At 44.3% G+C, this 23,256-nt stretch overlaps 2 protein-coding genes across 2 annotated transcripts in view; one reads left to right on the plus strand and one right to left on the minus strand.

The window, feature by feature from the left end:
- LOC122554854 (lysozyme C-like) overlaps positions 1–1,076 on the minus strand; it is a 19,156-nt gene extending 18,080 nt beyond the window's left edge. The window contains exon 1 of the mRNA XM_043700200.1: positions 947–1,076. Within this exon, the coding sequence (XP_043556135.1) occupies positions 947–1,076 (130 nt within the window). The remainder of the gene's footprint in view (positions 1–946) is intronic.
- Positions 1,077–6,505: 5,429 nt separating this feature from the next.
- LOC122554855 (lysozyme C-1-like) lies at positions 6,506–23,256 on the plus strand. The gene is made up of 4 exons (XM_043700201.1): positions 6,506–6,635; positions 13,221–13,400; positions 16,433–16,508; positions 23,190–23,256. Exons 1-4 carry the CDS (start codon positions 6,506–6,508, stop codon positions 23,254–23,256), a joined length of 453 nt encoding a protein of 150 aa, XP_043556136.1.

Raw genomic sequence — 23,256 nt, forward strand, 5'->3', positions numbered from 1 at the left:
CATTCATGTAGAACTCTGAGCTCAGAAACTGCATGAATTTATGTAAAACTCTGTTATTTCACTTTTTAGATTAGAATCAATCTAAACATCAGGTCATAGACAGAGAACACAGGGGGCTAACACCTTCAACATATTGTCTAGCTATCACCATTGTTAACAGCTAACCCGAGAATGCAACTTTTTAAAAAAAGGTTTTGTGATTTACACATGAAAGAAGTGAAACTATCACTGTATTCTAACAGATGAAAGGCTTAACAGACAATCAATTTTTCAATGTATAATTTCAGTTACATCGCACTGTAAACTTTTGCTATAAATTCTGTGCCTTACAATTGTGCCCTCCACAATCACCTGATGAAGGAGCGTCGCTCTGAAAGCTAGTGTGCTTCCAATTAAACCTGTTGGACTATAACCTGGTGTTGTGTGATTTTTAACTTCCTGCCTAGCAGTAGTTCCCCAAGTAATTGTCAGTGTGTTTTTCGTAATAATATAGAATAGGCAGTGAACTGCAGAATGTAGGCGGTCACATTTTCTGCTCGAAATGTTGGTAAAGTTACAAATTATTTTTCAGCGTCCGTTATAAATATTCAAGAGCTCAGAAACTGGATAGTCAGTCAAACAGTTCCCTGATGGTGTTTATGCTAGTTCTGATTCGGAGATGCCGATGTTGGACTGGGGGTGGACAAAGTTAAAAAGACATCCACAAGTGTCTCAGCCTTGAATATACTGAATAACCCAGCCTCAATGACTCTGCAGGAAATAATAGCTCAAATTCACAACACCCTGAGAGAAATAATTCCCCCTCATCTCTGTCAGGAATGGGCAGACCCCAGTTCTGAGATGCTGCCCTCTGGTCCTAAACCAGAGGTGAAAGAGGGGTCTCAGACCCAGTGAGGCAACTTGAAAGCATTGTCTTTGTTTACAACATGGAAACAGTGAAACTCACAGTCTCCCAGGTTATATCCTAAATATCCATCCAATCCATTTTCCTTGAAAATCTTGCCAACTTCACATTTCTCAAAGATAACGGCACCCGTGGCAGTGAGCAGCAGACTGAGAGCAACAAATGTCTTCATCGTCTGAGGCTAAAATATTCAGTTCCACTCACAATCTTCCCCAAACTGGAGTCTGCATTACAAGAGGAGGAAGAAAAATTACTTTTTAAATTGTTAAATATCCCAGTGAGTTAACAATAACCAGAGGGTGGTTGTTACAAACAGACTGTGATTGAGGTTCCCCATTTCATTCCGCTCCCACACCAGTAACCCCCCCAACTGTCACATTCCCGGGTGTGAGGGGATGGACTGGTTCCCCTCTTTCTCCACCCAGCCCCTCGGTTGGTTAGACACTTGTGGATGTCTTTCTCCCAAACCACATGAACCGATACCTTCAAAGGAACAATTTAAACAGGCTTTCTGGTATTAGCCAGAAGTTCTGAGTTTTTTAATGCCTAAAAATAGGCAAATTAATAACACAATATACATACACATGGATTAGAAATTAGAGGCTATTCCAAAAACACTACAATGTAAAAAGAACAAGATGTATTCCTGAACAGATTCAGAGTTGTACGCAAAGTGCAGACAGTTGAACGTTACAGGCGTTTCCGTGGAAATTACTGATAGCCTTGGTGCTGCAAGTTGAACAGTCAGATTCACAATCCTCTGATTTACAACTTTGTGAAGATTCTGTAGTTCTGATTTCTTTTAACAGTGACTGAATTCCAGTATTCAGGATCAGCAAAAATCCATTTATTGCTCTGTTTCTTTCTGTCAGGTTTGCAGTACTTGGAGAGATTGTCATCTTTACCTGTAACACAGGGGTCCTTCTCATTATTTGACTGTGATGTGTCTGACATAGTAGGGTTTGGTTGGTACATACAGGAATGTTCAGTCCCACAATGACACTGGGGGACTAGCAAGTGATGCTGGTCTGGACAGGTGTGCTCACACCTCATGAAAGATTATTTACAAAATCCTTTCTCCCATAGGCAACACAATCTGTGAATATAGTCTTGCAATTTTCAATGGACCCTGGTTGCAATCGCAGCAGTATGATGAAAATCTACAGACCCTCAGAGTCAGCAGGATCCCCCAAATTCTTGACCTTTCAATCACAACCCACCAAAAGTGGAAGAGACTGCAGATCACACTTTGAACTCCTCTGTCATTTCAGAACCCACCAAAACGGACAGGAAGTAAGTGATCCATCATGGACCATGGTTAAGTCCTTACTGACTGACCCGGTAGAGCAATGGGAACCGCGGTTGCAAGTTTCACTGGAACGTTTGTCCCTCTGACTGTACACAGTCCCTCAGTACTGCACAGAGTTCACCCACCTGGATTATGGGCCCAAGCTGGGGGTGTGTGAATTGAGCTGGAACTGTAAGTGCCTCCCCCGATCTGGTTGCACTTGACCCTGGTCGGCTCATTCCACAAGGACACCTTTCCAGATACACAGAGTGGGAGAGACAGCTACCCACCTCACAGGGATGGAGTTGGAACACTCTTCACTCACGGCACTGTATTCTGATCATGCAAAGTAATTACACTGTGAGATGTGGGTTTCTTTAAGCCACCTCCTGAAGCTGCATCGATTTACAGATTTCCTTTCCTAAGCTATTGCCCAGTTACACATCGGAATAATTGTACAGACTTACTGTGTGTTAGAAGGAAACGGGCTGGGTGAACAGGCTGTCCCTCAGACCCCTCTGGCAAATAGAGACAGATATCCCCACCTTAAATCCAGTGGGCAGAATGAGATCACTGTCCTTTCTAATCCCATCCGCCCCTTCATAACTGAAAACAACATGTTCCTCTCTCACTGCCAACAGGAGCTAATGTGACATTTCCAATTATTGAACTCTGGTTTTGGCAACTCTCCCCTTCCTGGAAGCTGGGGCTGAGAGACAGAAGGAGGGACGGTGGATTGGGGTGTGTAAAGGCTGGGTGGGTTAATGAGCTGGAGACATATTCAACAGGACTCAGTGTCCAACAGTTTTTCAAAGCACCGAGTGAGACATGGTGTCCATGCCCAATGTGGTCAACACCTTGTCATTAACCCCAATGTCCTGCTTGGGATAGAACATCATGTCCTTGCGCTAACAGCTTGATGTTTAAATATTACAGCAGCACAAAATATCACTAACCAGTGATTAGATTCACTACAGTATCGAATCAGGCCCTTCGGCCCAACAAGTCCACACCATCCCTCCAAAGACTCACCTACCGATGTCCATTCTCTGATCCTGTATTTACTTCTGACTAATACACCTAACACTGTGGGGTAGTTTAGCTTGGCCAATTCACCTGACCTGCACATCATTGGATTGTGGGAGGAAACCGGAGCACCCGGAGGAATCCCACGGAGACACGGGGAGAATGTGCAAACTCCACACAGTCAGTCGCCCGAGGTGGGAATCGAACCTGATGCTGTGAGGCAGCAGTGCTAACCACTGAGCTACCATGCCATTCCAATGCGATAATAAAGATTGTTGATGCTATTTCCTTTACTGCATTTTCTTATGCAGAAACATCTCCAACTTGGGACCTCTAGCATCTTCATGTATTCGAGGTCTGTTACATAAAAAAAGATAAAAATCATACACCAGGTAACAGTCCAACAGGTTTATTTGGAAGCACTAGCTTTCAGAGCGCTGCTCCTTCACCAGGTGGTTGTGGAGTGTAAAATCATAAGACACGGAAATTATAGCAAAATTTATATGATCGCCTACTCCACAATCACCTGATGAAGGAGCAGTGCTATGAAAGTGAGTGCTTCCAGTTAAACCTGTTGGACTATAACCTGGTGTTGTGTGATTTTTAACTTTGTCCACCCCAGTCCAGCAACAGCTCCATCACAGCATAAAAAAGAAAGATTTACAAAGATGAGCAGGTTATAGAACTTGTCTGGGTGGATTTGTGAAGTAAAGAGGGATAGAGGTTATTAATGGCTACTGTCACAGCAGATAATGAGGCAGGATACACAGAAATCAATGAAGCTTATTGGGGAGAATATATAATCAGAGATGTTAATTTTCACTCAGGCAATGGGAAGTCAAGCAGCATGAATTCCAGAGGCAAAATCTTGAGTTAATTCAAATCTGCTTTTTGGAACAATAAAGAAAACTTGAACAATTTTTGAACAAACCAGAAAGCTGGCCACAATTAATTTAATACAAATTACCTTTAAGTGATGAAGCACTGAACTAATAGTTACCATACTATAATACTTTAATATTTATGACAGAAAAGAGTGATTCACAGAATAATGTTTAAAGTTTAGGTCAGACGGACATTGGAGGGATTTGGGTGAGGCAGGGTTTAACCACAAGTGATTCCACTTCACAGAATCATCCTGTGATCTCTGTTTATTTCAAAATGACAGGCTGGAATGTAGGGAATTGGGAAGATCTTCCATTACTCTAGCAAAAGAAAGAGAGATACAGCAAAGACCTAGGAGTGAAAGTAATTTGAAACAAATCTGATAAATGGATGTTGCAAAGGGATAAATTTGGATCAAGCTGCTGATACGGTGACATTAGATCTGTTCAAGGTCTTCTTGTGTCAGTAGAGTTGAGGTCTTAAAGTCTTGAGTTTCGACTGAATGAATAATCTCCTGTTCCAATGTTTCTTTCCTTATCTTTCTGATAGCTAAGGAGTGGCAATGTGTTCTTTCCGAGAACAACAGATGGTACATTTCCTTGAGAAAGGGGAACACTATTTCTTAAAAATAACTTTAACTCCGGAAATTCCTTTTCAAGTTAGAGTAAAAAGAAAACTACAAAACATACTTGAGCAAGATAAAGATCATGGTGTCACTTTAATATAGAGTTTTTCTTAACAAGGGGGTTGAGATTAAACTATAGCTCCTTGATTTATATGGAGTGCTTTGCAGAAGGGTTAAAGTGAAGACATTTACTTTAATTCCTTCATGTGCTATCACTAGGTTGCAGTGGAAACTTGCAGTTGATGGTGTTTCCACTTGTATGCCTTACTTGCTTTCCTCCCTGAGTTTCAAAGCTGTTGTCGCGAGAGCTTTTGTCAAAGTTATTTCAATGCCTCTTGTGAATAAGACACACTACTGCCACCATTCACAATCGATGAGGGAGTGAGTAGATAAGGTGATGATCGACATGCAAGTCAAACGGGGTGCTTGGTCCTGGATGGTGTCAAGCTTCTTGAGTATTGTCAGAGCTGTGCTCATCCAGATAAGTGCAGAATATTCCATCACATTCCTGCCACGTGTCTTGTAGAAGGTGGAAAGCCTTTGGAGAATCAGGAGGTGAGTTATGCACTGCAGAATTCCCAGCATCTGATACATAAGGGCAAGTTGTCACATTGTCTATATTGACTGCTGGTCCATTAAATCTCAATTATTAAACTATTTCGCTTGTGTAAAAACCTCTCCAGTGATTCAACACCTCCTCAACTCTGTAGTCTCCTCAAGACCAGGAACTGTGTGTTCCTCCAATTTCCTTCAGCACAACACTATTGGCCCTGCCTTCAGCTTACTATGCTCTAATCTGAGTAATTTCCACTCCAAAGCTCAATGTCTCTCTATCACACTCAGCTCTCGCCCTTAAAATGCACCATAAAGACACATCTTTATACTTCTTACTACTCATTCATGGATGTGAATGGCGAGATCCATTCTCTGCTTGCCTAGAGTCAATCTCATTGCTGTCAGATTTCCCTCTCTCGTGGAGACCAGTGAGCCCAGCAGCTTTCTAAACAACAGTTGATCGCAGTCAACATTGGGCCAACTCCTGTTAAAGTTTTGCGCAAATCAAACGTCACCATCTGTGATGCTGCGATTCAAACCTGTCACTGGTACATTGGCCTCGGGTTACTGGATTACTAAGCCAATAATACAACCACCACGACACCATTACCTCCCCTTTTGTACAGTGATACAGCACGAAAACAGACCCTTTGGTTCAACCAGTCCATGCCGAACATAATCCCAAACCAAACAAGTCCCATTTGCCTGCTCCAGGTCCATATCCCTCCAAACTTTTCCTATTCATGTGTCAAGATATTTTACTAAATTATAGGTGTTATGTAAATGCAGGTTGCTTTAGCAGCCAATTTGCCATGACGAGAAATATTTGATTCAGACATAGTTCAGATGGTTGACTCTTGGAGAAGTGTATGATTTAACTTATTGTATAAAAACAAGGAATTTCCCATCGACCAAATAATCTTCTGAAAACTAAATGTTCACCTTCGAAGAAAGAAGGATTGTTGTGCTCCCTGGAAAAGGCTTTTCTTAAAAAAGTAATGTTCTTGGAAATCTCATCATCTTGATGAGTTGAAGCCAAAACTTATCGACTGTTCAGAGATTGGTTATGTTTTACAAGATTGTTTTGATACGTGTGTAACAATGGTGTAGTAAAGAGTAGGTGGGGGAGGGGCGGACAACAGACTCCTACCCGATTACAAAGGGAATAACTCTAATTCATATTTCTAGTTCAATAACTGCTTCTTGTGCCATGATCAGGAAAATGAAGACCTTTCTCATTCTCAGTGTTCTGCTCACAGGGGCAAGGCCTTATGTCTATCAGAAATGTGAACTTGCTCAACTATTGCGCAGGAATGGTTTGGATGGATATCGTGGGTACAGTCTGGAAAACTGTGAGTCTCACATTCTCTGTACAAGTCGGGTCAGCTGAAGATCCTCAACTCTAGTCGAACATTGTTTTTGCACTAAATAATTAAGTTCACATTCAGTTTTAAGTGCATTGCTTATGGCTTTTGTCGACTTACTTGTTTTGGTTACTGGACAGAGCAGTATGCTCAATTGTTCTAAGTCTGATTATGCGAGTCTGATTCCTGTTGACACTCCCTGTACTTGATGAGTTAAGCCTGGATGTGGATTGAGAGAAAAGGGTAAAAACCAACTATGGAAGTTTCTGGAAGCAAAAGGTTGGCACGGTGGCTCAGTGGTTAGCACTGCTGCCTCATCAGCACCAAGAACCCGGGTTTGATTCCACCCTGGGGTGACTGTGTGGAGTTTGCACATTCTCCCCATTTCTGTTTGGGTTTCCTCCAGGTGCTTTGTTTTCATCCCACAATCCAAAGATGTGCAGGTCAGGTGGATTAACCATGTTAAATTGCCCATAGAGGCCAGGGATGTGCAGGCTAGGAGGGTTAGCCATGGGAATGCATGGTTACAGAGATGGGGTTGTTACAGGATATTCTCCAGAGGGTCGGTGTGGACTCGATGGGCCAAATGGTCTGCTTCCACAATGTAGGGATTCTTTTCATAGAATAGAATCAAAGAGCTGTAAACATGAATTGTTTTTCAAAAAAATTGTAAAGAAAGACCTCCCCTCCCTTCCCCCCCCCCCCCCCCCCCCCCCCCCCCCACACACACACACACATGCAGGTTTGTCATCTCTCCATATAGTTCTGGAATATAAAATATACAGTAATCAAACCACTCTAGCCTCAGAACAGAGGAAACACCCAGTTGATCTCAGCTCATGACACACTAAGTCTGGGCTGGAGATGGAAGACTAGGATATGGAGGATGGATGACTCCAAGAGGCCTTTGATAGTAAGGCATCCTGAGAGGAAGACTACCGATGGCAATTGAGCACCAGCCAGTGATCAGACTTTATCTCTAAATGTTTCCTGAGATTGGGAACTGAAAGCTGGAAACTGAAAACTGAAATCCTCCATTTCTGGGTGAGAAATGGGTTTCCCGAGAACATGCAAATTCAATACATCATGTGGTTTCCATTGCTATGGAATAGATTCTTTACAATTCAGCTCCGTTTTGTCATCTACATTCAAACAAGGAACAAGACCAGGCCATTCAGCCCTTCAGCCTGCTTCGCCATTCAATAAGATTATGGCTGACCCTGATTTTAACCTGACTGGCTGTGCTTTTCCAGCACCACACTCTTGACTCTGATCTTCAGCATTGGAGTGCTCACTTTCTTCCTGCAGCATGGCATGAGCTGGGAAGCCCTGCGTTGGACACTCTCAGGGGCGGCATATTGTAGCAGCAGAGGAGGGAAAGATGGGCTCTCTCTAAGTTATCTTCTTTAATTTTATTTCAAGTTAATGTGGATGCCACCTATGGATGGTGATGGTACACACTTTTCACTATACTTTGTATTGAATACACATGGTAATAAAAGGATATGCTATATTCTATTCTATTCTAAATGTCTGGTTAACTGGTCACCCAATTCTAATGAAAGTTGATAGCGGTGTGGCCATTTCGGTGACCACTGAACCAATGTTTAACAAACGTCTCTCCAAAATCCGACCCAAGGCCTCAGCTGGACTAAGAACCTACACCAGGGAACCTTTACAGGCTAAAGGTTGGACTTCGGTTCTGGTGTCTTATGAGAAGGAGCTGGTTCAGTTACCACTGATTGGGCCCAATTTTGCTGGCGTGAAATTGGCTGAGAAAGATTCACTGAGATTGGCTTATCATTTTTCGATTTGAAAACGGATGTCTGAGCGATGTCCTAATTAACCAAGCGCAAGATTTTCAGGAAGGTCCAGAGACTGTCCGAGGAGCCAAGGCCACCTTGCATGTTGACCAGGAAGTAATTCCACGAGTCCGTAAGGCCCACTTGGTGCCATTTACTTACGGGTAAAACAGAAAAACTGAGGACTGCAGATGCTGGAGAGTCAGAGTTAAAAAGTGCAGTGCCAGAAAAGTGCAGCAGGTCAGGCAGCATACAAGGAGCAGGAGAATCGACGTTTCGGACATACACCCTTCATCAAGAATGTTGTGGGGGGGCAGTGCTGAGAGATAAACAAGAGGAGGTGTAGAGCTGGGGAAAAGGTAGCTGAGAAGGTGATAGGTAAATGCAGGTGGGAGGTGATGGCAACAGATCAGTGGAGAGGGTGGAGCAGGAAAATGGACAGGCGGAACACGTCAAGAGGGCAGGGCATAGTTGGAGGGTTGGAACTGGGATGAGGTGGGGAGGCAAGGGAGATAAGGAAACTGGTGAAATCAACATTGATTCCGTGTAGTTGGAGGGTCCCAAGGCGGAAGATAATGTGTTCTTCCTCCAGACGTCAGGTGGCTAGGATTTGGTGATGGAGGAGGCCCAGGTAGAGGCAGAAATCAGGAGGCTGGAAAGTGAAAGAATCATCAAACCAGTGAATGCTTGTGGAATGAAAAATGTGTTACTGGAAAAGCGCAGCAGGTCAGGCAGCATCAAAGGAGCAGGAGAATCGACGTTTCGGGCATAAGCCCTTCTTCAGGAAGCCCTTCTTCAGTCTTGGGACCTTCTTGAAGAAGGGCTTATGCCCAAAACGTCGATTCTCCTGCTCCTTTGATGCTGCCTGACCTGCTGCGCTTTTCCAGCAACACATTTTCAGCTCTGATCTCCAGCATCTGCAGTCCTCACTTTCTCCATGTTTGTGGAATGGGCAGCGGCGAGCGCCCTGATTGTGAAGCCTGATGGGTCAGTTCACCTTTGTGGAGATTTTAAACAAACAATAAACCACTTCTCATAGCTGGATAAATCCACAATCCCTCTCATAGAGAGGGGATTTATACGCAAAGCTGGCAGGGAGACTGTACTTCATGAAGCTGGACATGTTCCTTGCATACCTGCAATTGCCGCTAGATGAGGATTTCCAGGAGTACACTAAAATTAATACCATTAAGGTACGTGACTGCCTTTTTGGGTTCCGTCATCCTGTGCAATTTTTCAGCAGACAATGGGGAACATTTTACAAGGTCTACCCTAGGTCACCATTTATTTAAATGACATGCTAATAACAGGGAAGGCCAAGGAGGAGCACCTCATTATTTCTACCTGGTGGGTGTATGCCTTAGAAGAGAAAGATGTGTTTTCCAGGCACCCCAAGTGATCTATTTAGATTACAGATTCAACAAGACTGGGTTACATCCATTGGAAGATAAAGTGAGAGTGATCACTTAAGATGAAAGTCCCAAGTCTGTACCAGAGCTCAGTTCTTTCCTTGGGCTGGTGAATTATTAGGGAAAGTTCATACAGAACCTGGCCCCCATCCTGCCATCTTTGTGTCAACTCCTAAAAAAGGGTCAGCCTTGGAAATGGTCTTGTCGTCAAGTCATAGCTTTCAGGGAATTGACTAAATAGCTATCATCCTCTAAGGCTGGCACACTACGATCCCAAGTGAGATTTGATGATGACAATTGGTGCCTGTCCTTATGGCATCGGTGTGGTACCAGTCCATAAAGTGGGCCAATGGAGAGGAATGCCCCAACAGCTTATGCATTCAGCATTTTAGCTAATGCAGAACGTAAATACACTCAGATAGAGAAGGAAGGCTTGGCAGCCACATTTGGACTCAGGAAGTTTCACCAATACCTTTGTGGACATAACTTTGTAATAATAATGGACCACAAATTCCTGCTGGGTCCACTTAAAAAGGACAAGGCAGTGCCACCCACAGATTCAGACCAAATTCAGCAATGGGCTTTCATACTAATTGCATACAATTACAAGTTGGATCTCCATCCAGGAGGCCAAGTAGCGAAAGTGGATGCATTGAACTGCCTCCTGCTGCCAGATACACCCCTGATGGGGCAGGCACTGGAAGAGCTTTCCTGATAAAGTTTTTGACTGAAACGTTGATTTTCCTGCTCCTCGGACGCCGCCTGACCTGCTGTGTCTTTCCAGCACCACTCTAATCTCGACTCTAATCTCCAGCATCTGCAGTACCCACTTCTGCCTAGGCACTCAAAGAGTCTGTAATGGTTTTATATTTTCTGAACACACTTAAAGTCAGAGTCGTAGGGTCATGCAGCACAAAAACAGACCCACCGGTCCAACCAGTTCATACCAAACACAATCCCAAACTAAATCATTCCCACCTGCCTGCTCCTGGCCTATATCCCTCCAAATCTTTCCTGTTCATGTACTTATCTAAGTGTCTTTTAAATGTTGTAATTGTACCAACATCCACCACTTCCTCAGGAAGTTCATTCCACACATGAACCACCCTCTGTGTAAAAGATTTGCCCTTCATGTCTTTTTAAAATTGTTCCCCTCTCACCTTAAAGTGAGTCCCCGAGTCTTGAAATCCCCCATGCTAGGGAAAAGACAACCACCATTAACTCTATCTACGCCTCTCATTATTTTATAAACCTCTATCAGGTCGCTTTCAACCTCCAACACTCCAATGAAAAATGTCCCAGCCAATCCAGCCTTTCTTTATAACTCAAACCTTCCATATCTATCAACGTTCTGATAAATCTCTTCTGAACGCTCTCTCTCATCACAGCTGACAATATCAGATTTTGGATGTAGAAAGATCCGGTCCTGGGAGAAGTGAAACAGCTGGTGGTGATGGGGGAAACGAGAGGGCTGTCGCACCCAGAATTGAAACCTTTTTGGACACAGAGAAACCCGATCACAGAAGAAGATGGTATATTATTATGGGGAACAACAACGATTGTCCTGAGCAATGATCACTGCCAGATACTGGCTGAACTCCACCAGGGTCACCCAAGGGTTTCTAAAATGAAGGTATTGGCGAGAAGTTATGTCTGGTGACCAGGATTGGATGTCGACATAGCTATGTTGGTGGGGCGGCACCCAGAGGACGAAAATTACTGACAGCTCCTCCCCTACATTTTTTCGTACAGTTTGGAAACAGGCCCTTCGGCCCAACAAGTCCACACTGACCAACCCAGACCCATTCCCCTACCCTAAATTTACTCCTGACTAATGCACCTAACACTATGACCAATTTAGCATGGCCAGTTCACCTGTCCTGCACATCTTTGTGTTTGTGAGAGGAAACAGGAGCACCCAGAAGAAACTCACACAGACACAGGGAGAATATGCAAATTCCACACAGACAATCGCCCAAGGCGGGAATCAAACCTGGGTCCCTGGTGCTGTGAGGCAGCAGTGCTAACCACTGTGACACCGTGCTGCTCCATTCCTGGGAATGGCAGAGTAAACCCTGGACTCAGTTACACATCGACTACACGGGTCCTATCATAGGCTCAATGTTCTTAGCCATTGTGGACGCTGACTCAAAATGGCTGGAGATCCATAGAATTCATTCACCAAATATGGGAACAATGACAGAAAAGCCATGAGCATCTTTTGCAATGCACGGACTCCTAGAAGTGTTGGTCAAATACAACGGTCCATCATTTACCAGCAGGTAATTTGAGAATTTCTGAAAGACAAATGGTATTTTGCATGTCAGGGTAGCTCCATGCCATCCATCATCCAGTGGTCTGGCAGAAAGTGCAGACCAAACTTTGAAGGCAGGCTGAAAGAAACTGCCTACAGTATCATTCGATACCAAACTGTCCTGCTAGCTGTTTGATTATAGGAAAACCCCTCATGCAACAACAGGGACAGCACCAGCAGAGTTGCCAACAGGGGAAGTCTGATCTTCCTGGACACAAGAGTCCACTAAAGCGAGAGACGCTGTTTACTTCAGGGAACAAAGTTTGGTGTAAGAACCACAGGAATGGCCCTGACTGGGTGAGGGGTATGGTTGCCGTGAGGTCAGGTTCAGTGACATAGAAAGTTCCACTCGGTGTGATAGTCCTGAAGAAGCACTGCAAACTCACAAACGGTGCGGGAGCTAAACCTGCTCAGCTCCTCGACAGCCTTTCGGACTGTTCCAGAACCTGTGGGTGCTCCCTCTCCATCAGGTGTTGAAAATACCTCGGAATCTGAGATGGACACAGCGGATGTCATCACCTCAATGCCTTTCCCGCCTGAAAAACAGAATGAATTTCTTTTGAGATGCTCCAGTTGCAAGAGACGAGCTACTGTGTGTTACACACTGCCCATATCAGAGGCAGACCTGGAGGAACCTGAGCTGGTGCTAAAATGCCTCAGGAGGAACTACAAAAAGAAAAGAACCAGCCAATGTCCTCGGACTCAGAGAGAGAGGGATGTAGTAATTGTAATGAAGTCAGTCAGGTGGACCTCATAGAAAATGAGTTCCGTGATTGGGGCTGTTCATCTGGTCCAATCAGGGAGCCCTGGCTCACAGATAAAAACAGGAGTGACAGAGGTTCTGCTCACTCTGAGAGCTGGCTCTGAGGGAGCTGGACCAGTGTCAAGGACTCTCCCTGTGTAAATAAAGGGTGATGTGGTGACTGGACACCAGCCTCTGTGGAATTATTTCAGTTATCCTTATGCCACCACCTCCCCTTGCACTTGAGGAAGGGGCATCAAAGGAAATACCGAACACAAGGCTGTGATCTGTTTGTTCTCATTTTAGGGATTTGTCTGGTTCAATATGAAAGCAACTACAACACAAGAATAGTTGGACTTAACAAGAGGGCTGGAAGGACTTTATCATCAGATTACGGGATCTTTCAGATCAACAGCGTCAGGTGGTGTGAAGATGGTCAGACACAGCACCCAAAGAGAAGGAAAGGATGTGGGAAGAGGTGCAATGGTAAGCAATTCATCACATCAGGACAGGTCAGAAATTATCTCTTCCCTTAGGCTATGATTTTGGTGTACAGCAGTAATTTCTCAACTCCCATTTGTTAAGTGAAAGAATTAAATCATAAAAATTCCAATTTAAGCGAAATAGAATACTGTGCAAGAATTAAAGAAAGCAAGTTAGTGCCTTAGAGGATGAGGCTGGGGAGCTAACAATGTGGGAGATTCTTGGAGCAGAGGGCACAGTCTCAGAATAAAGGGACACCAATTTCAGACTGATTTGAGGGGGGATTTCTCCTCTCAGAGGGTTGAGAGACTTTGGAACTCCTTGTCACAGAGAGCTGTGGGGGCAGAATCCTTGTGTATACTGAAGGCTGAGATGGAGAGATTCTTGATCAGTCGGGGAATCAATGGTTAAGGGGAAAGGGCAGGGAGGTGGATGTGAGGAGTGTTGGATGAGCCATGATCTTATTGAATAGCAGAAGGCTCAAGGGACTAAGTGGCCTACTCCTGCTCCTAATTCTCATGGTCTTTGACGCTTATATGGCAGACACAAATCAATATTCTGCCTCAGTTTCATGGTGGGAGATACTGAAACTATACCAATAGGAACGACAGATGCAGAGATTATAGAAAAAGAGGAACTTAAATCAATTGCTTTCACTAAGGAAAAGTACTGAGGAAACTATTGGGATGAAAAGCAGACAAACTCCTGTGTCCTGATGGTCTACATAATCGGGTATTAAAGGAAGGGGCAGCAGAGACAGTGGATGCATTGTGGGCGCAGTGTATCTGAACTTCCAAAAGGCATCTGGTAAGATGTTGCAAGAAAGCTTAATACACAATTCTAGATTAGAGTGGTGCTGGTAAAGCACAGCAGTTCAGGCAGCCCTTGAAGGGCTTTTGCCCGAAACGTTGATTTTCCTACTCCTCGGATGTTGTGCTTTACCAGCACCACTCTAATCTAGAATCTGGTTTCCAACGTCTGCAGTCCTTGTTTTTACCTAGTTAATACACAAGGCAAGCATAGAAGATTGACTAACCAACAGAAAACAGAGTTGGGATAAATGGATATTTTTATAGAAACCAGTGGCCCAATGGTATTATCATTAGCCTACTAATCACATAAATCAGGTCGTGTTTTATGGAAACCACAAGACCAGGTACAAATCATGCCGTAGTAAATGGTGGGATTTGAATTCAATCAGAATTTAGCTGCTGTGCTTTCTCTCCCTTTCTGCAAGTTATTTATGTAAATTGTTAGCAGCAATAACTCCCATGAAACACCACTTGCTCCATCTTACCAACAAGAATGAGTCCCATTTTTGCTTATTTTGTTTCCGATAAGCAAGTCAATCATCTATCTATGCCAATATATGACCCCCATCCCATGAACCTTTAGTTGTTGCACTAATCCTTGATGTGATACCTCAATAAGTACCTTGAGAGTCCATCCACAAATTTCCTTTTATCCACAGCACATGTTACTTCTTCAGAGGAGTTTAACAAGTTAGTTAAACGTGATTTCCCTTTCACAAGACCATGCTTGATACTGCCTGATTAGCTAGAATATTTCTATGTACTATAACGTCTTTAAAAATTTATTCTAACGTTTTCTCTGTAGCAGCTGTTAAGCTCTCTGGCCAGACTCCTGCTTCAGCAAACCTTCCCCCCACCCCCTTAACACTTTCTGATTGATATTGAATTTAATTCGTTCAATTAATTTAATAGGATATTTTCTAAATCTTCACTAGAATGCACCTCTTCAAACAATGTCAGAATATTGGCATCACCATCCATGGCTCCATCTTCTCCCATCAGTGGGATGGACTTCAGAGATGCCACACAGTGCTATATCATTGAGAGGAGTTAGCCTGGAAATCCTCAACATTGATTGTAGACCTTCTAAAGTCTTATGGCTCCTGGTCAAACATGGGCAAGGAAACCTCACACTGATGCGTACTTACCACACCCCTTCAGCTGATGAACCAGAGCACCTACATGTTGACCAACAATTAGAAAATGCGCTTGTTATGGACTAGGCCAGACCCCCTCAAAACATTTACAGAAAGTAGCTCAGACCTTAAATTTGCTAATTGTTTTAAGCGGGTGTGACGTGGATATTCCAGGACAAATGCAGCTGGTCAAACCACTTAGTTTTAAACAAAACAGAATTTATTTACAAGATTACCGAATGAAACACAAACAAAAGAGAAGAGAATACAGAATAAGCTAACCTATCCGAGAACCTTAAAGATTATCCCAACTTAAGGATGCCATTCCCAATACTTGCAACAACCCCCATAAACACCCCTTGGCACAAAAGGAAAAGATCAAACAGGAGAAAAGTCAGAGACAGAGTACCAGCCTTTTGTCTAAGGCAGTATCTGTTAGCTATAATCAAACTGGCCCTAAAACCCTTCAGCCCCAGACTTTTTGGAGTCTGTCTGAAAAAAAACCAAGGACAACATAACCTTGTTAAAGGAGCAACATCATCACACACAGAGAATAGGAAGGGTGCAGAATGTCCTCTGGGAGATGGACTCCACTGTCCATGACCAAGGCAGCACAACTGATTGAGTTGGCCAAGTCTTAAGAGATGTAGCTGCTGGAATAGGAAACCGACATGAGGGAAAAGCTGACTTGACCTCATCCAAATGCATCAGTGACAGACAAATGGGAACCTGGGGGGAAACAAGGGAAAAGAAAACCCTTTTCTAAATTTACGTAATAGATTCAAAATAACCACCAGTATGAAAGATAAGGTGATCTCTGCTGGTCAGTTTGTGACAGATAACACTGCAAGCAATTCTCTTTACTGGACTGGTAGAGAAGTTTTATACCTTTGAAACTGTAATGCCCTAGTGAAATGGAGCTGATAAAACAAAATCTTATCTGGGATTAACTATTTAGTGAACTCTGGGATTTTGTTTTAAAAAGACAGGGTCATCTTTTTCAAACCAGAAGCAACGTAGATCATGGACATTTCACACATGAACATTCAAAGGATTATTCTAATACAGTATTGTCTTTTTCTTGTAGATTTTATCAATGACAACATCATAGATGACATTCAGTGTGTGAAAAGGATAGTGACACCTCAAGGGATGAATGCCTGGTATGTTAATAACTTTTTAACTTTCTTGTTTCTAGCTGTCTCTAAATATCATTCCCATTTCAGAGGAGTGGAGTCTGCTATTGTTGGTGTGGTTCCAAAATTAATCCTCACCACTGTACATCGTGACACAAGTTCTAACTCGTTGATATGCTGCAAGATCCTCTTTCTCGGTTGAGATTTCCAGGGCACTGCTCTTGGTCCAGTGTGGTAAAGGAAAACCACCAGGTAGTCTAACAACAAGAGATTCCCCTAATTGCTAGAATGCAATGCCATTGGAGTAATAAGCCAAGTGAATGTCTGATGGACTATGGCTTCAAATCTGAAACTGCTGGAAATTAAAATCAATTAATTTTACTGGAACTGAACGCTCATGTCAGTAATGCTAACCGTGAAACTGTTGTGAATTGCTGTAAAAAACCTATCCAGTTCCAGAAAAGAACTCCATTCTCCTTACACCGTGTGGTCTACAAATGACTCCAGACTCACTATGATGTGGTTAGCTCTTTTCTGTCCTCAGAAATGCCTTAGCAAACCAATTAATTCAAGGACAGTAATGGCCAGACAACAAACTATCGTTGTGGTAGACCTTGTTACAGTTAATGTGTGTTAGAACAGATATCGGGGTCTTTCACCTTCTGAGTTCTTCATGTCCCTCATGTCAAACCATTGTGTTAGGCCATGCTTAGTGCACCACTCAGCATTGATCCTTTCAGAATCCTTAATGTCTCAAAGGTCCATGATCTTGGTCTATGACTGTCTATAAGTGCCACCGGGGTATACAATGCATGGGAAGTATAATACACCTCTTCCCATTAGATGCTCTGAAAATACTCTAGAGTGAAGGATAGTTTGATTGGCTCATTCATTGATCAATAGCTGTCCCTAGCCCGAATGTTAAATATGGCTTTAAAAAGTTGGTTTCCATTCCTAACTTAAACTCGACAGCTCTGATTTCGGGGTACACGCCAAACAAAGTCAGGGAGGCGAAACAAGATGGTGGCTGTTCTTACTCATATTTGGCATTCTTAGATTACAAAATTGAGACTTAGCACATCCTACCCTACATGAGATTACACATGAATGTAAAAATTGTTTCTTTTTAGTTCATTTATGGGAGAAGGGAATCACTGGTTCGGCCAGCATTTATTGCCCATCCCTTATGGCCCAGAAGGCAGTCAAGAATCAACCACATTGCTGTGGATCTGGAGTCACATCTCGGCCAGACCAGGTAAGGATGGCAGTTTCCACCCCTAAAGGACATTAGTGAACCAGATGGGTTTTTCCTGGCAATGGTTTCATGGTCTTTAGAACTCTCAATTCCAGTTCTTTACTGAATCACCGAGACAGGATTCGGCCCAGATCCCCAGAACATTACCTGTGTCTCTGGATGAACAATCCAGCAATTGCCTCCCATGGTAACGGGAGTACATTATTTGGCCCATTGAACTTTCTTCACACTTCAACTTCTATCTCAACATCGTGTTCCTCCACTCTCCTCATGCCCATTGAAACCCCGGTCTGGAGAAATCTGTCAGTCAATCTCTTTCTAAATTTACATTCAATGACTTGGCCTCTCCAGCTCTCTGTGGAGTCAAGTTCCACAGGTTCACCATCCTCTGAGTGAAGAAATTTCTTCTCAGCTGAGTCCAAAAAGGCTGACTGCACATGCTGAGTCCATGACCCCTTTGTGCAGATAGCCCTGCCAAAATGAAACATCAATCAAGCCCTGTCTTTACCTTCCAATAAAATTCCAAATTATTCTTTTAAATACAGGCTAAGAGGTCCCTCAAACAAAAACTCTGCCAGCTCAGGAATCTGTCTGATTAATCTGAGTTGTACTTCTTCAGCACCCCCTTCCCCCCTTCCCTTGCAAGGACACATGTATACTTCCTGAAGTAAGAAATCAGAACTGGACACAACGTCCCAGGTATGGTCTTAACAAAGCTTTGTACAGCTGTGATAAAACTTTCGATTTTTTTAATCTATTCATTCATGGGACACAGACATCATTGGCTAGGCCCAGCATTTATTGTCTTTCATAATTTTGTAAAACTCTATAAGGTCACCCCTCAGCCTCCGACGCTCCAGGAAAAACAGCCCCAGCCTGTTCAGCCTCTCCCTACAGCTCAAATCCCCCAACCCTGGCAACATCTGGGGTGACAACGCTGAGGATGGCCTACCTGCCTTCCAGCTCTCTCCCTGCCCCTACGTATCATCACTGATGAAAAATGTGTTGCTGGAAAAGCACAGCAGGTCAGGCAGCATCCAAGGAGCAGGAGAATCGACGTTTCAGGGAGACAGGCCGCCTACTTGCGGAACGTTTCAGAGAACACCTCTGGGACATGCAGGTCCTTGGCCTCCTCCATCGCCAGACCATGGCAACACGGCGCCTGGAGGAAGAGCGCCTCATCTTTCGCCTAGGAACCCTCCAACCACAAGGGATGAATGCAGATTTCTCCAGCTTCCTCATTTCCCCTCCCCCCACCTTGTCTCAGTCCCAACCCTCAGACTCAGCACAGCCTTCTTGACCTGCAATCTTCTTCCCGACCTCTCCGCCCCCACCCCATCACTCTCACCTATCGCATTCCCAATGCCCCTCCCCCAAGTCCCTCCTCCCTACCTTTTATCTTAGCCTGCTTGGCACACCCTCCTCATTCCTGAAGAAGGGCTTATGCCCGAAACGTCGATTCTCCTGCTCCTTGGATGCTGCCTGACCTGCTGCGCTTTTCCAGCAACACATTTTTCAGCTCTGATCTCCAGCATCTGCAGTCCTCACTTTCTCGTACGTATCATCAGGCTCTCACCCACCCTGACACGTCATCCGACCTGTGGACTGCCCTGACACACCTTACAGCCACCTCTAGGACAGCCCATCCCATTCCCTGGGATGACAGCACGCAGGGCAGCCCACAAGCCTTCCAGATCTCGGTCTGCCTCTACACATCTTCTGGCTCTCAGCCACTCTGACACACCTCCCAGCTGCCTCTAGGACAGCCCGTCCCGATTACCTCTTCTCAGGACGACAGCACTCAGAACGGCCTACCCATCTCCGGCTCTCAGGACAACCGACATCAGGGTGGCCTACGCACCCTCCAGCTTTCAGGGTGTCAGCTTTCGTGATGACCTGTGAGTCTCCAGCTCACAGTAAGGCCTGACAGACCCAGGGACACACAAGACAGTGCAGGTGGTAAACCCAACAAGCAACAAGACAGAGTCAATCATCAACAAATAGAGTCCTTTCTGGCACAGAGTCCACGACCATGAACAGTTATCTTCAAAATGTAGAGTGCATTCCCAGGAACACAGTCCACTCCAATACACAAAGTGCACTGTCAGAAATAGAGTCCACTCTAAACTGCAGAGACCATTGCCAAAAACAGTGTCCACAACCGTGGGCAGAATCCACTCCTGAACACCGCAAATGCACACCCCACAGCACACAGGTGTTCAGTCTCCATCCATGGTGAACCAGGCCCACTCACAAGAATACAGTACATTGTACTGTACTGTAGGGCAGCACGGTGGCTCAGTGGTTAGCACTGCTGCCTCACAGCACCAGGGTCCCAGGTTCAATTCCAGCCTCGGGCGACTGTCTGTGTGGTGTTTGCACATTCTCCCCATGTCTGCGTGCGTTTCCTCTGGGTGCTCCGGTTTCCACCCAAAGTCAAAAGATGTGCAGATCAGGTGATTTGGCCACGCTAAATTGCCCCATAATATTAGGTGCATTAGTCAGAGGAAAATGGGCCTGTGTGGGTTACTCTTCGGAGAGTCGGTGTGGACTGGTTGGGCCAAAGGGCCTGTTTCCACAAAGTAGGGAATCTAAAGGTGTAGCTAACTCACAGGGGCTTAGTCCACTCCCAAACACCAGCATACAGCAGATGTTCACCTCCTAGTGCACACACAGGTGTTCAGTCTTTACAGAGGCCTAGTCCACTGACAAAGGACCAGGCCTACTCACAGGAGCAGCCCATCTGGAAAGATGTATTTTCTTACAAGGACTCAGTCCAAACACCAAATAAAAAGTGAAAACGCAATTCAAAAAGAGAAAACCAAATTTCAAGGGCTAAGTGCTGCCACAAAATCAACATTATCCTTTTCTGAAAGTAAAAGAGAAAAGAGTAACACACAGGCTGTACCCAGCCAGTGAAATAACAGTTTCCTAATGTGGGCTGAATTACACCTGAAACACGTTGAGGGGATAGATATTGAGGGGATAGATCAGGCAGTTTAGGAGTCAGTCCTCAATAAAAAAGGAATACCAGTTAACAAACTGGGTATATAGTCCAGCCAGATCAAGAATCAGGTTTCTCACCCCCACACAAAAACAAAGCAGAAACCAACAGCAGCAGTAACACACTGACTGTGACCCAGCCAGCATGGAGTCAGTGCCCTAAACTGAGGAGATTCTAAATCCCTGTTTATATTTTTTTTCTTTTGAAAAAGGAGGGAGCAAGAAAAAGAAAACTCCCATCCTCCAAACCACAAGAGAGTATTAGCAGTAACACACTGACCATGGCCTAGCCAGCACAGAATCATTCACCTACACTGAGGAGATTCTAAATCACCTGTTTATATTGGTCAGCCAGGGCTTCCTGATTTTCCCAGCTTAACAATCCCATTCAAGGATCTCGTAGGCAATGAGATCCACCTGGTTTCCAAACACCACAGGGACGAATAAACCAGAGGTACTTCACTGTGTCTCACATCTGCACACACACACCATGGGTGCTGGGGAAAAAAATAAGCACTACCGCACTTAGGCGGTAGTGTGGGGGTTAAATTTTTTAAAAAAGAAAAAAAAAGATAAAATATATATATATAACCAGGAGAAGTGGGCGCCGCAGGGAAAAAAAAAGAAAAAAATATATATATAAAAAATAAACCAGAGGCACCATCCTGTGAACCTGAAGGTTGGTAGGCTGTCCCGAAAGCCGGAGGGTGGGTAGGCCACCCTGATGCCAGTCGCCCTGAGAGCCAGATGGTGGGTAGGCTGTTCTGAGCACTGTCCTAGAGGTGGTCGAAAGGTGTCAGAGCAGCCGAGAGCCAGAAGGCGGGTAGGGGCGGGCTGAGATCCGGAATGCTTGTGGGCTACCCTACACGCTGTCGTCCCAGGGAAGGGGACGGGCTGTCCTAGAGGTGGCCGAAAGGTGTGCCAGGATAGCCCACTGCTCGGAGGTGCAACAGGGTGGGTGAGAGCCCAATGGTACGTAGAGGCAGACCGAGAGCCAGAAGGCGGGTAGCCGTCCTCAGCACTGTCATCCCGGGCAGGTACCGGGGCGGGCTGCCCCAGAGGTCGTCAAAAGGTGCTGAGGGTGGTTAGTGAAGCTGGAAGGTGGGTAGATCGTCCTGACTGCTGTCACCCCGGGCGGGTACCGGGGCGGGCTGTCCTAGAGGTGGTCGAAAGGTATGTAACAGTATTGTCTAATGTACAAATGTCATTGTTGATGTCTCTTTAGATTTTTATGTTAAACTGGAATTTGAGGTTTGTCCTCATGTCCCTGTAAACTGTTTGAACGGTAGGGTTTGGGGCCTGGCTTTGCTGCTCCTCTCGCTGCTCCCCTCCCTTGTAAAATTGCTGTCTCTTGTATGCAGCTGTAAATGTAATTGTTTGTTGTAAACTGTTTTTGTCATTTGTTTAATAAAATAAGAAAAAGCCAGAGGCACAAAATATAACTAGGAGATTAGAAAAAAAAAATAAAACATAACCAGGAGATTTAGAAATTCCTCAGAAAAAAAAATATAACCAGGAGGTTTAGAACTTCCTTAGATTAGGAAACTGACTCTGTGCTGGCTGGGCCACAGTCAGGGTGGTGCTTCTGCTGCTGGTTTCTGATAAAAAAGAAAATGAAAAAAGAGAAAAAAAAATAAACTAGGGGCACAAAAATGTAAGCACTACCACAGTTAGAAAGTAGTATGGGGTAGAAAAAAATATACACATATAACCAGGAGACTTAGAGTCTCAAAAAAAAAAGAAAAAAGTATATAACCGGGGATTTAGAACCTCCTCAGGTCAGGGGTTTACTCTGTGCTGGCTGGGTCATTGGCAGTGTGTGCCTGCTGCTGTTAGATTCTGGTTTTTGGGGGAAACAAAAAAATCCAGAGGCACAACTCATGGTCGAGGGACATAGGTTAATCCCAGCTTGGTAGCTGGTGAACTTAAATTCAATTAATGAATCAGGAATTTTAAAACTGTTCTCAGTGATGGTGACCATGAAAATATCATCAGTTAAAAATGTATCTGGTTCACTGAAGTCCTTTAGGGAAGGAAATCTGCCATTCTTATCCGATCTGTTCAAAATGTGACTCCAGACCCACATCAATGCAGGTAACTCTTCACTGCCCTCTGGAGTGACCTAGCAAGCCATGCTGAGAGTATGCAGTAAATTCTGACCTGGGCAGTGATCCCCCATTTCCTCTGAAAGAACAAAGAAGAGGAGACAACGGACAGATGTTGTACACACTGATAACTTCTGAGACCCAGGAAGAAATCAGAGCCAAGTACAGTTGGTGCTGGATACTCTGAGCAGGTCCAGCAGCATCTGTGGAGAGAAGTAAACAGAGTTAACATTTGATGTGAATGTTCCCTGGGGAAAAAAAAACATGAACATTTGTTGATTCTTCCATTGGCTGTACCTGGAACACCCTCTTGTTTAACACTATTTATGCTTTTTTCTTTTGCAGGTATAGCTGGAAGAAAAAATGTCAGAGTCGAAACCTTGGCAATTTTCTGGATGACTGTAAAATATAA

This window comes from Chiloscyllium plagiosum, chromosome 12 (genome assembly GCF_004010195.1).
Source record: "Chiloscyllium plagiosum isolate BGI_BamShark_2017 chromosome 12, ASM401019v2, whole genome shotgun sequence".
Lineage (NCBI taxonomy): Eukaryota > Metazoa > Chordata > Chondrichthyes > Orectolobiformes > Hemiscylliidae > Chiloscyllium > Chiloscyllium plagiosum.

Bases quoted from the DNA above. Each gene is read 5' to 3' on its own strand.
- LOC122554855 (XM_043700201.1), top strand. From the start codon at position 6,506: ATGAAGACCTTTCTCATTCTCAGTGTTCTGCTCACAGGGGCAAGGCCT. The intron at 6,636-13,220 runs GTGAGTCTCACA...TTCTCATTTTAG, and splicing joins TGGGTACAGTCTGGAAAACT to GGATTTGTCTGGTTCAATAT. The intron at 13,401-16,432 runs GTAAGCAATTCA...TTTTTCTTGTAG, and splicing joins ATGTGGGAAGAGGTGCAATG to ATTTTATCAATGACAACATC.